Source organism: Vipera berus (genome assembly GCF_964194415.1).
Source record: "Vipera berus genome assembly, chromosome: 6".
In the NCBI taxonomy this organism is placed as follows: domain Eukaryota; kingdom Metazoa; phylum Chordata; class Lepidosauria; order Squamata; family Viperidae; genus Vipera; species Vipera berus.
Genome location: NC_138208.1, coordinates 83,363,411 through 83,379,162, shown reverse-complemented (window position 1 = coordinate 83,379,162; position 15,752 = coordinate 83,363,411). Strand labels below are relative to the sequence as shown.

Sequence of the window (15,752 nt, the reverse complement as noted above, 5' to 3'; positions counted from 1 at the left end):
GGTGATTTACATTCAGATGCTTGGCAACTGATTCATATTTATGATGGTCATAGTGTCCCAGGGTCATGTGAAGTGACCAAAACCTGCTACAACCACCCAGCAGAGACGGGGGGGGGGGAAATAAAATCAAACACCACCCCACACCACCCCCACTGCCAATCCTCAACAGAAATGCTCACAACAATGAAAACCTCGGACAGGAGGAAGAGCGCCGCCGGACGGGCAGGCAGGTGTCTTGCTCAGTTGTGGCTTGGGGGGGGGCACTTTTTCCAGTGCCATTGTAACGTCGAACAGTCACTAAGCAAACTGTTGCAAGTCGAGGACTACCTGTACTTCATCACTTTTTTTCTTTTTCTTTTTTGGTCATCAAGTTTTTGACACCTTGCTAGACAACTGGTGGTACTCGGATGTTGCCATATCCTAAAAGTGGTACAATGGGTGGAAAGGTTGAAAAGCCCTGATCTAGTCCAACCCCCTGCTCAGGCAGGAAGGCCTACATCATTTCAGACAAATGGCTGTCCATTCTCTTCTTAAAAACCTCCAGTGTTGGCGCACTCACAACTTCTGGAGGCAAACCGTTCCACTGACTAATTGTTCTAACCGTCAGGAAATTCCTCCTTAGTTCTTCTTTCACAGCTTCTCAGACGCATCTGATTGGGGCACATTATTTGGAGAGCGATGAATGTGGCATCCTTGCAAGGTGTCAGAAGGTCTTCAAAGCCTTCTGAAGCATCGTCAGAACGATCCCTGCCACTTGGGAGAAAAGTGTGCACTAGTGGAGAAAAATGCATGCCCTTTGGAGAACGGTGTTGTCACACAGAAGGTGCTCAACTTGCGACCGCAACTCATTTATGCTCAAAGAAAACAAGTACATGAAGAACTACACATCTGGCAATCCTGTTTCCTTCCCTTACCCAATATTTTGCTGATGTTGGAGTTGTGCATATCAGGGAAAGCCTGGAGGATCTTCCGCCGTTCGTCTTTTGCCCACACCATGAAGGCATTCATCGGGCGCTTGATGTGCGGCTCGTTGCTCCCACGCCCTCTGGATTCGCGGTAAATCCGAGATTCTGAGACTCCCGCACTTCCTAAAAAGTTGGGCGAAAAGAGAGATTAGGCAGGGAACAAATATTATTTCATTTTAGTCATCCTCCCATCACTGACATCCCAGGGAAGATTCACCCCACCTGGATTTTTGAAAATCCAGAATTATTTATTTTGTAAGCAAACTTGGTAACTTGGCGACCAGCTTTGCTTGGCTGTCTTCAAAAAAAGGTTGGGCCCACCATTCATGCAAGTCATGGAGAGTTGTGGTAACCTTTCTTCTTGCAAAGAGATAGTGGCATACAGGTAGTCCTCGACTTACAATCATTCATTTAGTGCCTGTTCAAAGTGACAAAGGCATTGAAAAAAAAGAGACTTACAACTGGTTTTCACACCGTTGCAGCATGCCTGCAGTCAGGTGATCAAAATTTGGACACTTGGCAACTGGCGTATATTTTTGACGGTTGCAGTGTCCCGGGGTCACGTGATTCCCCCTTTGCAACCTTCCGACCAGCCAAGTCAATGGGGAAGCCAGATTCATTTAACAACCGTGTAACTAACTTAACAACTGCAGTGATTCACTTAGCAACTGTGGCAAGCAAGCTCGTAAAATGGAGTACTCAAGTTAGCAACTGTCTCGCTTAGCAACGGAAATTTTGGGCTCAATTGTGGCTGTACGTCAAGGATGACCTATATGGGCTGTTTTGCTTATTGCCTCTGGATCCAAGAGAACCAATGGCCTGGTCACCTGATCACTGCCCCAGAAAAAAAACGAGGATCAACAGCCATTGTCCTTGACGGCAGTGTGACTGCCTCTGAAGGCCACCTCCGAGGAGTCTATTGGCTTCCTGGAGAAGGTCCAAGAGTCCTGTTGTCCTCTTCTAATAATTCAACAGTTCTCCGCGGAACTTCAGTGACTCTCGTCTATTTATTCCAAAGGAGATTTTTCAAGAGGCAACTGGACTTTCTTCCTTCTTCCTTGAAGATATTTCGCTTCTCAGGTAAAACGTTTCTTCAGTTCTGACTGAAGGTGGCGAACGGAAGGTTTCCTATTCCCTGCAGTTATCTCCACCCCTCTCCAGTTGCCTCTTGAAAAAAGGACCTTTGGGACAGCCATGGCCTGGATGACTGCGAATCTCCACAGCCATCTAGTCTACGTTTATTTCTTTCTTCGCCATGTTACGGTGCCAAATCTGTCTTTTGTCTTTTGTTCAGACTCAGCCAAGGACTTTGCAGGAAATAAGAAACACAAAACTCCACAGATTGAAAGCATCCCACCCCCGGCCACCTTTGCGGAGTTAACGTTTCTTTCCACTCTTAAGGAGCAAAGATCTCGAGGCTCTTTCTTCACTGACAGTGTGTGCCCAGGCACGGCTGGAAAGAAGGCAAAAAGCCGGGGCTACTGACCGTCAGAGTCTCCGCTCATGTTGAAATCTATCATCGCGTGGCTAAATTTCCCGTCTTCGTTCTGTTTGACTGCCAGCTGTTGAGTCAGATTCTCCAGTGTCGTTTTGTCCTGGATGAGGGAAGAAAAGAGAATACAAAGCCGTCTTTTATTAATATGCAACGAAGCCACCGCATAAATACGTAATTTGAAAGGTTTCTTGGGGAAAGAAGATTAGCATATAAGAAAAAACTTGTTGAGTTGGGAAAATAAATTAATGGGGAAAGTAACAATCTTTTTTTTTTTTTAGAAAGGTATTAAGAATTACGATTGTGGATATTCATTCTTCTGGGCAAAAGAAGGGGTTTCTTTTGGCCAATGATGTGCAAATCCCGAAAACTTTGTGAAACTCAGATTGTTATAAGAATTATTTGAATGGCCAAACTCCAAATAGCTTCTTGGAGTCGGGCGGCCTTAACAAACCTAATAAAGCGTTATTTTCTTTATATTGTGATGTTAGTTGCTCAGAGTCGCCTGTTGGGTGGGGTGGACCCGTAAATTGATTGGCTGAATGAAAAAATAATATTTTCTTTTTTAAAAAAAGCCCAAATGGTTGAATTGCAGAAAAAAAAATCGTTTCTTATTCATCAACCCAAATAAAAGTTGTTTATTTTTCTGATATTTTGTTTAATCAAAATGGTAAGGCAATGACAGCACTCAATCAACATCAACTCCCGCTGACTGTGTCCATACTTTTTCTTCACTGATGAGGTTTTATGGATTTGTTTATAGATGAGAGATGTGATATGGGAAGAAGAGATAATTTGTTGTATTTTAAGATAAGTTACACTAATAATATTCTTTATATTGTATTTGTGATAAAGTGGGAAGTCATTTCTTTGTATACAGGTAATCCTCAATTAATGTCTGTCATCAAATCAGTGTGATCATCAAATCAGTGCATGAGATAGTATGGCAAACCCTGGCCTTCTGTTCTGAAAATTAAATTAAATTTCAGGTCTTTCCCATTAAATACTGTATACGTCCAGCAACTCCAACTCCCCAATTCTGTAGCTATTCATCTAGCCCCTACTGGGCCAATCGGCCTTATTTTTTAATCACATTTATATCCCACCATAAGAAAGGAAGATCAAAGGACAATCTGAGAAAATGGGGGTCCCCAAGAAGATGCTCTGTGTGAATGCAGAGAAAAACCAATCCATCTCACATTTGCTATGGCGCATACGATGCCCTTCAACATGCAAGCAGAAAGGCCTCATGCTGGCCAGAGAAAATGCTATCAACGTGGTCCAATACTGGGCGAAAGCCATTTAGTTTTAATCCTACTTATTTTACCTCCTTTTAAACCGGCTATATTTTTATGACCTATTTTATGCCTATTTTACTTGCTCTGTATCAAATGTTATACCTCTATAATTTGTAGGTGCTTGTGACACAAATAAAGAAAGATTCCACCCCAATCCTAAGCAGATTCCCGGCAGTCCACAAAAGAAGACAATAATTAAATCACAAATAATATAAAAAATACAAGGCCTACAGACCTCAAACATCAATACACAAGTGCCATCCAGAAAGTAGCAATAGCGGCAGCACTTATATATTGCTTCACAGTGCAGTATACAGTGTCAGCCTATTTGCCCCCAACAACCTGGGCCCTCATTTTACCAACCTCAGAGTGATGGAAGGCTGAATCAAACTTGAGACTGTAAGGATCAAACTCCAGGCTGTGGGCAGAGTTAGCCTGTATTACTGCCCTTTAACCACTGTGCCACCAGGGCTTCAGCTGTGTCTTCTGCTGTTTCTGGAAGAAGGAGCCAATCAAAGATCCTTTCCTTCATACCTGATGGCCTCCAGCTTTCCATTCATTCTGTCAATCCCTGTACTACAGGTTCTTTTGAGTTTTCCCTTAATTGTGAAGCTGGATTTACTAGGGCAGGGCAGTTGGAAAACAGCCATTAATTGTTTGGAACTCTGGCATGTATCCACACAATTTTTGTGAACACAAGCTTCCTACAAGCCCATGTTATGCCTCAAAGCCTTATGAAACAACACTGAGCACTAAGGATATAGCTCAGAGTGATACACCTCTAGGCTTTAGATAAGCAGGCAATGCTGGGGGCCAGGGGCGGAGTTAAGTGCATCATCAGCTGAGGGTCATTACGTTCCCACAAATGGTCCAAGTTCAACCCCTCCCTTATTTGGTGCCAATTTACTTTTGAACTTTAGTTGACTAGATTTTTTTTTTTATCTAGGCTTGAATAGATCTTCTGTGCTGCAACCTAATGGATGGTCCTGATTCGTTACCCAACTTTGACAATTTTAAGATAAGATAAGACCTTTATTGTCACTTTTTTCTGTGAACACACATTAAAAAATGAAATTCTGATGCCCGCTTATATATATGTATACACACACACACACACACGCACACACACACACACACACAAAAACACATCAGACCATTTAGAATAAATAGCAGAATTCCCATAGAATCACTCAAACCGGATAGCACTTTCATCTCCAAAACATCAACCCCTCTTGAGGGGCTGGCTAGTTGGGGAATTCTGGGACTTGAAGTTCACGTGCCTTAAAGTTGTCAACGTTGGGAAACCCTGCGCTATTGGCAGACTCCAAAGATGCCCGGTAGGCTTTCTCTCCGAGTAGGAATCCTGCAGTCCTAAGGCCGGAAGTTGCTTTCATATGCGTTTATATGCAGAACTGCCAAACTATCACGTGGTGAGCGCACAAGACTTTCTATTTGCACAAGTTCAACTGGAACCGCTTTTAGCTGCCTTTCACTGCAGCGTGACACTGGAGTCTCCGTTTCGGGGACAAGGTGACCCCCCCCACCTCTCGCTACTCAAACATGCAGTATAATAAAATAATTCAATTAGTCACCATCAAAAGGAAAGCTGAGATAATTCTCAGAGGCTGTCACTCCAAAACAAACCATGTCAAAACAGTCAGCCATGCTTTTATGGTGCCCCTCCGAGCCATGACTTGTGTGAACCTTCAGTCAATCTTGGTGCCCAGGAAAGGGAAAAAAATGGCAGGTGGGAATCGGTGGCGGAGCAAGGGAGGTGACAAGCGAGTTGCAAAAAGCTTTAATTATAAAACAAATCAGGCGGAGATGGCCCCAATAGTTGTTACACTAAACCAATCAAGTAGCAAACACTGTTTCCCCTGCCCCCCGCTCTCTCTCTCTCTCTCTCTCTCTCTCTCTCTCTATATATATATATATATATATATATATATATATATATATATATCAGAAACATTTGAATGAACAAAATACATTATTTGATTTGAAAAGAAAAGGCCTGCTAGTCCACAAATTAAATGATTTAAATCAAAGACAGGACAACTTTTCAAGTCATGTCTGCTGGGATGTGAGAAGGGGGGTTAGAGGGGAAGAAAAGCATAAGTTTTTAAAAGGCATAATTAATGGGGGTTACATTATTTCTCAATGCTCATTTCAAGTAGTGAAACAGTGAGGTATTTCTGGACTGTTCTACGAAACCCAGTGCTATTGTTTACAGAGATTAGAAAAGGCAGATGAAGAGTGATCATCCAGCGCAGGGGTCTTCAAACTTGGCAACTTTAAGACTTGTGGACTTCAACTCCCAGAATTCAGTTTCAGTTTCAGTTTTATTTAATTTGTATACCGCCCTTCTCCCTAGGGACTCAGGGCGGTTCACAGGGCATATATAAATTACGATACAAAAATTAAAATAAGATTAAACCAATGCCCAAATAAAAAACAATAATACAATAATAAAAACAACAATTTTAAAAACCCATATTCCCCCATCAGGCCAGACCAGCTAGTTCGAATAAGTGGGTCTTCAGGCCGCGACGGAAGGTTCGGAGGTCTGATGTCATCCGGAGCTCCACCGGCAGTTGATTCCATAGTGCCGGAGCGCCCACAGAGAAGGCCCTCCCCCTGGGGGCCACCAGTCGGCATTCCCTTACCGGAGGCACCCTGAGGAGGCCCTCTCTGTGGGAACGCACAGGGCGGAGGGGAGTTGACGCCGGCAGCAGGTGGTCCCTGAGGTAACCCGGACCCATGCCATGTAAGGACTTAAAGATCATAACCAAAATTCCTCAGGGCTGGCTGAGGAATTCTGGGAGTTGAAGTCCACAAGTCTTAAAAGTTGCCAAGTTTGAAGACCCCTGCTCCAGTGGAATCACTTGAAGAAGAGATACTGTCTTATAATAAGCTACACAGAAGAACACAGTAGTCCTCGACTTACAACTCCAATTGAGTCCAACATTTCTGTTGCTAAGCGAGACAGTTGTTAAGTGAGTTTTGCTCCATTTTACAAGTGATGTTGGGCGGCGAAGAATCATAAGACAATTAAAGACTGCTAACAACATAGTCCAAAGCATAGTAAATGTTGAGGAAAAATAGCCATCATAAATGTCAGTATAGTCAGGAAATGGGCCCTTCACACACTCAGGGCCCCAGGCCAGGACATATAATACAGTCTCCAAGGCCTTATGAAAGGCCAGCAAAGTTGGGGTCATCCTGATCTCTGAGGGAGAATATGCCAGAAAGCAGACAGCAGTTAAGGCAGTTCTCCTAGTCTTGTCCAGCTAACATTCCTTGGCTGACAATCCCATAGCATGCCCAACCTGTCAGACCAAATTCGACAGGTAGCAACCATTGGGAAAATACAATCCCTCAGGTAATCCAATCCCACGTTCAACATTTCAAGTTTCAACATGTCAACATTTCATGTTGTCTTCCGTCTGGCTTTCAGTCCTGTGGTGCAGCTCTGAAATTCTAGATCCTAAATCTAACTCTCCAATAGGAGCTTTCCTCTTCCGATGCCAAAGTGGATTACTTCAAAACATGGCCAACATTTTTGCTGTATCCGGAAGGCTTCCTGTTCATAAAACTGAGGTTGCCTCAAACTTCAGTTCATGCTAAAACACCCTCTATTGCAGCTTTTTTCACCACACTTCAAATTAAGTGCTGTTTCTTTGTCTATTTAGTCCTGCTCGGGATTTGGGTTCTGAACGTTGAAGGCCACATAATTAACAGCATGAGGGCCCAAACCCAAGAGCTAAATCATTCAAAGAAGAGAGAAAAAGACCTGAAAAACACCTCAAGGCAGAACAAGAAGCCATGGATGGAATTAGAGCAATAAACCAGTGGAACGGCTTGCCTTCAGAAGTTGTGGGTACTCCATCATAGGACCTTTTTAAGAAGAGATTGGATGAACATCTGTCTGAAATAGTATGTGGTCTTTTGCTTGAGCAAGGTGTTGGACTAGATGACCTCCAAGGTTCCTACCAACTCTGTTATTCCGTTATTCTAGTCTGAGAGTAGTATGTGGCAATGCACTGCTGAATTACATGCTTTGCAGGAGAGAATTTTAATTCATGGGCATGCCATCCTTCAGTCAACAAAAAGATCTGTTTTCCCTATCCCATCCCACTCACAAATTAACGGCAGCCTGCCTGCCGACGGAGGGACAACCCACCTCCCTTTGGCAAAATCCATTTAGCAATTTCAAAAAGGGAAAGCACAATGGTTTCAGATTTGCCCATCAAAATGCCTTCATTAATCATGGCTAACTGCATAGAACAGAGTCAGTTTTAAAGCATGTTGGAACTCTTCATTATTCAACTGTTTGGTTGTGCCCACCTCCACAGGAGACAACGTCAATTCTGAAAATATTTGTGGCACTGTTTGGACCATGACGTCCAAATAATGAATCCAAGAGCTGGGCACCACCACAAAATAAGTCCATGGATTTTGTTACGGCATGGAGCTGAACATCCAGGGTGAGAAGCAAAACAACTGATTAGATTTGATGAAAAACCTTTGGGTTCTCCCAAAACACCTCTGAGGCTTCTCTCACCTAACGTCATCTTGATATGTCACTTTAGCTGTATTTTGGTGACATGGTTAGTTCTATATTTCAACTACTCTCTTGGCACTCATGTCCCAACTCAGCAACATACAAAACTCTACTCCTTCTAAGTTTGCAGCAGCATAGTGATCCTGTAAGGTGGTTCAGCTGACAGAGGGTGACTCTCCCAAAATCACATGGTACAGAGAGCCATAGAGATTACTTTGGAGAAACTACAGGTAGTCTTCAACTTACGACCACAATTGAGCCCAAAATTTCTGTTGCTAAGCGAGACGGTTGTTAAGTCAGTTTCCCCCCCTCCCCCCATTTTCTTGCCATAGTTGCTAAGTGAATTGCTGCAGTTGTTAAGTTAGTAACACGGTCGTTAAGGGAATCTGGCTTCGCCATTGACTTTGCATGTCAGAAGGTGATTATGTGGCCCTGGGACGCTGCAACCGTCATAACTATGAGCCAGTTGCCAAGTGTCGGAATTTCGATCACCTGTCGATCATAAGTGTAAGAAATGGTCCTATGTCACTTTTTCCAGTGCCGTTGTAAGTTCAGATGGTCACTAACTGAACGATTGCAAGTCGAGAACTATCTGCATTCCGAGGCAGTTAATAGTCTTGATAGTCGATATTCAGCGACCTCAAAACATGCCACTGCACACGTGCCTCTGAATACAGATAGTATTCAGAGTATCTGTATTCAGACTATCTGTACTCAGAGGCACATATGCAATGGCCTGTTTTGAGGTCGCTGAAAATGGGTGGCACGGTTTTCACCACGCTGTGATGCTAGGACATAAGACAAGTTGTAATCTGTAGGCGATGGGGTACATTTTTAATGTAGCAACTTCCCTCCTGAGCAAAATTAAGGAGTGAAGAGGAAATGCTGGCCTCCATCTATAGACATGACACGACTGCCCAATTTTCATATTCTGACTTGCTATGTCCTTTGTACTTGTTGGCTATCAAAAGATTCTCCATCGCTGGTGGACCTCCAGATTTGACAGAACCTTGGCCCTCCTCATTTCCCTTGCAGGACTCCACAGCCAACACGAAAGCAGGCAAAAGTGCTCTATTATTAGACTGAACCATATGGAAGGTGTCTTTCGAATGACATGGACTGCCATGCGGATGCCTCGTCCACAGTCATTTTTTTCTTCTTCTTTCCAGCAGCACCAATTTGGGTTTCGGTTGAATTAACTGGATGTACACAGAAGTATTTCAGATTAACTGGATGATACATCAAAGTTTAAATGCATTCCCCCCCACCTCTCCCCTGCTACCTCCCAGCCCACACACATACTTCCAGTCCAGGCCAATAATATTCTGCAATAGGACTGGGCCAAGTAGGAGATGCCCTGACAATTGGAACGCTCCTATTTAGACGTCCTTTTGGCTGGTGCCTTTGGCAAAATCCTGGAGTGTGTGATCTCAGTAAGGGCAGAGTTTGCCAAAATGTAGACCTTCCCAACTGCATAATTCAAGGCTCAATTTTCATTTCAGCTCCTTTCATCCACAAGATTGAACTCTTTTTTTTACGCTGCACCCTCCCAAAGATAGGCGCATGTGCCATTCATATTTGTTTCCTCAGTGAGTATTTTTGTTCACACTTATGGGGATACATGCCAGCCTGGCGTGCCAAGAAGCTTCCCCAACCTCACGTTCTGTTCTGCTTGATGCCAGATACACTGAGAGACCAAGCTAAGAAGATGGAAGGAAGCGGTTTATGGAGAAACCCTTAAGATCTGCAAAAAGCCAACTTCTAATCTGCACAAACAGAACTGTGCTAGGCCTAAGCAATTGTTGCCTTGTGATCATGTTAAGGATCGGCAAATACAACAGAAATCCTGAAGATATCTGGAGGGTATGTCATGCCACCTAGTCAACGTGTCTTAAAGCCTCAGCTTCTTTTGTTTTCTAATCAGGAATGGTACGACATGGGGTGGAGTGAAAAGAGGAATCAGCCTGGAATCCCTAAGTAGCCACAAGCGAACTAAGCCCAACCTCCCTTGAATTCTGTTGTTCTGTATCTAACCCCAAGCAGGTGTTAACCATTAGTTGAGAAGATTCTAGTGCAGAGGCATGTTTAGCAATAGGTAAAGGTAAAAGTTCCCCCGCACATGCGTGCTAGTCATTTCCAACTCTAGGGGCTGGTGCTCATCTCCGTTTCAAAGCCAAAGAGCCAGCGCTTGTCCGAGGACGTCTCCGTGGTCATGTGGCCGGCATGACTAGATGCCAAAGGCGCACGGAATGCTGTTACCTTCCCACCGTAGTGGTCCCTATTTTTCTACTTGCATTTTTTTACGTGCTTTCGAACTGCTAGGTTGGCAGAAGCTGGGACGAGTAACAGGCGCTCACTCTGTTACACGGCACTCGGGATTCGACCTGCCAAACTGCCGACCTTCTGATCGTCAAGCTCAGCGTCCTAACCCACTGAGCCACCGCATCCCTTTGTTAAGCAATAGATCAGCTTAATTGGACCTTAAGGTGTGGACTGTGGACCACACTTGATAGTTAAATAGCAGTACCGCACATTTGGTAGTAATATATACATGGTGGTAGTATATACAAATAGTCCTCGACTTACAACCATTTGATTAGCAATTGTTCAAAGTTACAACTGTACTGAAAAAAGTGACTTACAACCGGAAGTAAGCAGTGGGGTATCTCAAGGTTCCGTCTTAGGGCCAGTACTCTTCAACATCTTCATAAGTGACTTTGATGAGGGAATAGAAGGGAAACTCAACAAATTTGCAGATGACATTAAACTGGCAGGAATAGCCAACACCCCAGAAGACAAGCTCAGGTTCCAAAAAAAGATCTCAACAGACTTGAACAATGGGCCCTATCCAAAACATGAAATTTAACCTGGAGAAAAGCAAGGCTTTACACCTAGGCAGGAAAAACCAAAGGTACAAGTACAGATTAGGCAAAACCTGGCTTAAAAAAAAGTAACTGTGAGAGGGACCTTGGAGTCCTAGTGGACGATCACTTAAACCATGAGCCAGCAGTGTTTGACAGCAGCCAAAAAAAGCTAATACAATCCTTGGTTGCATAAACAGAGGCATAGAATCAAAATCACATGAAGTATTAGTACCGCTTTATAAAGACTTAGCAACGCCACAGCTGGAATACTGCATCCAGTTTTGGTCACCACATTGCAAAAAAGATGTTGAGATTTTGGGGGAAAAAAGTGCAAAGAAGAGGAACTAAGGTGATTAAGGGGCTGGAGACAGAAATATATGAAGAAGAGTTGCAGGACCTGGGTATACTGTAGCTAGTCTAGAGAAAAGAAGGACTGGTGGGGACGTGATAGCAGTACTCCAGGATTTGAGGGGCTGCCACAAAGAAGAGGGGGTCAACATATTTTCCAGAAGGTAAGAAAAGAAACAATGGCTGGAAACTTATCAAGGAAAGAGCCAACCTGCAATTAAGGAGAAACTTCCTAACAGTGAGGACAATTAATCAGTGGAACAGCTTGCCACCAGAAGTGGTGTATGCTTCATCACTGGAAGTTTTAAAGAAAAGACTGGACAGCTGCTTCTCTGAAATGGTATAGGGTCTCCTGCCTGAACAGGGGGTTGGACTAGAAGACCTCCAAGGTCCCTGCCAGCTCTATTCTGATTAACCGGTCCTTGCACTTATGAATGTCACAGCATCCCCACAATCACATGATCAAAATGTGATTGCTTACAACAGGCATGTATTTACAAAGTTTGCAGCATCCCGGGGTCATGTGATTCCTATCTGGGACTTTCGCAGCCGGCTTCCAACAAGCAAAGTTAATGGGGGAAGCCAGCTTTGCTTAACAAACACACGATTCATTTAACAACTGCAGTGATTACTCAAAACCATGGCAAATAGAGGTTGTGAAATCGGGCACAACTCACTTAGCAACCGCCTTGCTTAGCAACAAAATAATTCTGGTCTCGAGAAATACCGACATATGCTTGTGGACTGGAATCTCATGCCAGGATCGTGTAGGCTCAAGAAATAACTACCATCAGACCGCCAATTGTCTTTTGTCTCCAATTGTTGCATCAGTAACGAATGTTCCCCCAGAGCGCATCAGTTGTTGTGTTGCACTTGCAGTTCACAGGGTTGTAAAAGTCACGCACAAAATGATAAAATGCTTTCCACTGTTGACTCAGTTATTATCAACGTCTCTTTTGGCTGCCTTGTTTTATTGTTTCCTACTGTACTAATGAACAGGGAAACAGCAACAAAGAAGGACTTTAACCTTTTGATTATATAAACTCCCCAGACCACCAAAGCAGAGGAAAGATTATTTTTAATGTAACTAAGATTTATCAGCCAGGGGATTTTTTTTGTTTGTATTGAAGTTGGAAAAACAATGCCTTCTCCGGACCTTCAAACTCACCCTTACTTATCCAGAATCTCCAATGGTCATACACACACACACACACACACACACACACACACACACAGAGAGAGAGAGAGAGAGAGAGAGAGAGAGAGAGAGAGAGAGAGAGAGAGAGAGAGAGAGAGAGAGAGAGAGAGAGAGAGAGAGACTTTTCCCAAATTTATTTTTAGGTCCATTTGGGCTGAATTTTACAGAAATTTCGTTCTGAAGTGTTATCCAACCCCCTTACTGAATACGACTGTAAGCTTTTAAGAGGTGTCCTTACAGAATTCCCTAACCCATAAAGAGAAGCAAAGCTGCAATAAATACGGAGAGAATGAATCCATAGTCCGTATAACTAGAGTTTGTAGCTGGTTTCTAGAGCCTCGCTCTTTATAAGTGTGTGTGTGGGGGAACTGGGAAGTTCAGAGGTGGGAATTTCAAATGGCAGCTAAGTTTTATCCTTTACACTACTCCAGAGGGGAGCTCGATGGCTCAGCGGTTTAAGAAGCTGAGCTTGTCAAATGGAAAGCTGATAACCCGAGTTTGAGACTCGAGAGCGCTGGGCGATGGGTGAGCTCCTGTTTCTTGCCCCAGCTCCTGCCAACCTCAGCAGTTCGAGGGCTATCCAATCTCTTCTTAAAAACCTGCAGTGCTGGAGCACCCACAAACGTCCAGAGGCATTAACGTGTCTTACAAATGCCAGGATGCAGGTTTAACAGATATTTTGGTGCGAAATCACAGCTCTCGGGGTAATTCCAATAAGACATATTTTCTTTCAGATGGGATATTATGAGCTCTGTTGCATTACATTGTTAGGTGTGTAATACGTTTCTTTTGTCTATAGATATTTGAATTCTTTTTCACTTTGTTCTATGTTTCTGGCACGTTTTTATGTCTTGTGAGAAAGGGGATGGTATAAATTAGATAGTTAGATAGAAAGATGGATAGATAGATGGATAGATGGATAGATAGATAGATAGATAGATAGATAGATAGATAGATAATCACAGCTGCATATACTGTACATTTAATCCCAATTAGGATCTATGATAGTTGAATGCAATTAATATTCTCCCCAATACTCTTATCTTCTTAAAGCAGTGCTCTTCAAACTTGGCCCTTTTATGACTTGTGGACTTCAACTCCCAGAATTCCTCAGCCAGGCACGCTGGCTGAGGGATTCTGGGAGTTGAAGTCCACAAGTCACAAAAGGGGCCAGTTTGAAGACCCCTGTCTTAAAGCTTAAGTTGCAGAATGGATCCACCTGGTTTCCTCCCTCTTGTTCAGATGCCAAAGGAAGGCAAGCCTTCGACATTGAAGGGTTAACATTTCAACGAGAAGCCGAAAGAGCGAAGAAGAAAATTGCAGCCCACACAGGATAGGGAGTCAGTCGTCACTTTCATGTAAACAGGAGGTCAAGACCCAGGCTGTGCTTTGCTGGTAATTGTTTACTAAACAATAGAGTGACTCAGTTACTTAGCCATACTGCACATGTCAGACCTGGCTCGACATCCATTCTATCACCCGCATGGCTTCTCTGGAACATGTTAAAGAAATGGCACATTTCATTTTTCTCAAGGCCTCTATGGCAACACATTGTAATCCACCCCTCTCCACCACCCCCCTTCCTCCATTCTCAGTGCCTGACGGATTTGGCTTGGATCATTTAGGACAGAGTTCCCCAATCTTTCCAGCTTAGCAGCCCGGAAGGAAACAGAGCAGGGAAATGTGCGCTTGTGCAGTCCACGCACACATGCAGAAATGGGCGTGCGCACGGTGGCACTAACGCGCGTGCATACAGAAGCAAGATGCAAGCACCCATGGCAGCATGCTGGCGCCCGAGCGAATGGGCCGTTGGGGCCTGCATGCATGCGCAAATGGGCTGTTAGTGCCCACATGTTGCTGGTGGCATGCATGCATGCGCAAACAGGGCTACTAGTGCCCATGCGGCGGCACTACCACGAGTGGGGAGGCTCACCAGCTTTTCCCGCGGCCCAGTGGCCAAGAGGCCATGGCCCGGTATCGGGCCGCGGACCATAGATTGGGGACCCCTGATTTAGGAAATTCAAGACTGTTTTGCTTGGGTGATACCAAACTCTTTCAATTCTGTTGCCACAATTAGCTGTTTGTCTCTGGAAATTGACCTGTCTACGTTGAGATCCTCATTAAAAAAAAAAGGCAGAAATTCTTTGTTCCTTATGTATGCCTTGGTGGCTTACAACAGACACCTGTAACTACTTGTGAGACTTCCTGTGAATGTGGAAAGCATCAACAAATGCTGCACAACGGAAGCATGTGAAATCCTGTGTAGTTTACTCACAAGCTGCAGTTGGAAGTCACGACAGTAGTTCCAAAATTGAGTTCTGGTTATGTAGAAGGGGTTTGTTTTTACTGTTCCCGAGTAAAACCTGTGCATGTTCACATCAACCAACAGAAAAAGCCAACGCAGTCCCAGGCTGCATTTACAGAGGGATAGAATCAAGATCTTGTGAAGTGTTAATACCACTTTACAATGCCTTGGTAAAGCCACCCTGGGAATACTGCATCCAGTTTTGGTTTTCAGAATATAAGAAAAGATGTTGAGACTCTAGAAAGGGTGTAGAGAAGAGCAACAAAGGCAATTAGGGGACTGAAGGCTAAAACATATTTGGGATGGTTGTAAGAAATGGGTGTGCCTAGTTGAATGAAAAGAAAGACTAGGGGTGGTATGATAACAGTGTTCCAATATCACAAAGAAGAGGGGGTCAACCTCTTCCCCAAAGCACCAGAAGGCAGAAAAAGGAGCAACAGATGGAAACCAATCAAGGAAAGAAGCAACCTAGAACTAAGGAGAAATTTCCTGACAATTACAACAATTAATCAGTGAAACGGCTTGCCCCCAGAAGTTGTGGGTGCTCCAACACTGGAAATTTTAAAGAAGAGATTGGACACCCATTTGTCTGAAAAGGTATAGGGTTTCCTGTTTGAAGAGGGGGTTGGACTAGAAGACCTCCAAGGTCCTCTCCAACTCTGTTATTCTGTTATAGGTCCTCCACACTGGAGACCGAGACTCCAACTGTTTGGTCTTG

General features: G+C 43.9%; 1 protein-coding gene across 2 annotated transcripts in view; it reads right to left on the bottom strand.

Annotated features, from left to right (window-relative positions):
• SOX5 (SRY-box transcription factor 5) overlaps positions 1-15,752 on the bottom strand; it is a gene marked incomplete at its 5' end in the record, with an annotated part of 509,776 nt that overhangs the window by 14,736 nt on the left and 479,288 nt on the right. For both annotated transcript variants that reach the window (XM_081330567.1, XM_081330566.1), the window contains 2 exons: positions 915-1,084; positions 2,448-2,560. In XM_081330567.1, the coding sequence (XP_081186693.1) occupies positions 915-1,084; positions 2,448-2,560 (283 nt within the window). The remainder of the gene's footprint in view (positions 1-914; positions 1,085-2,447; positions 2,561-15,752) is intronic.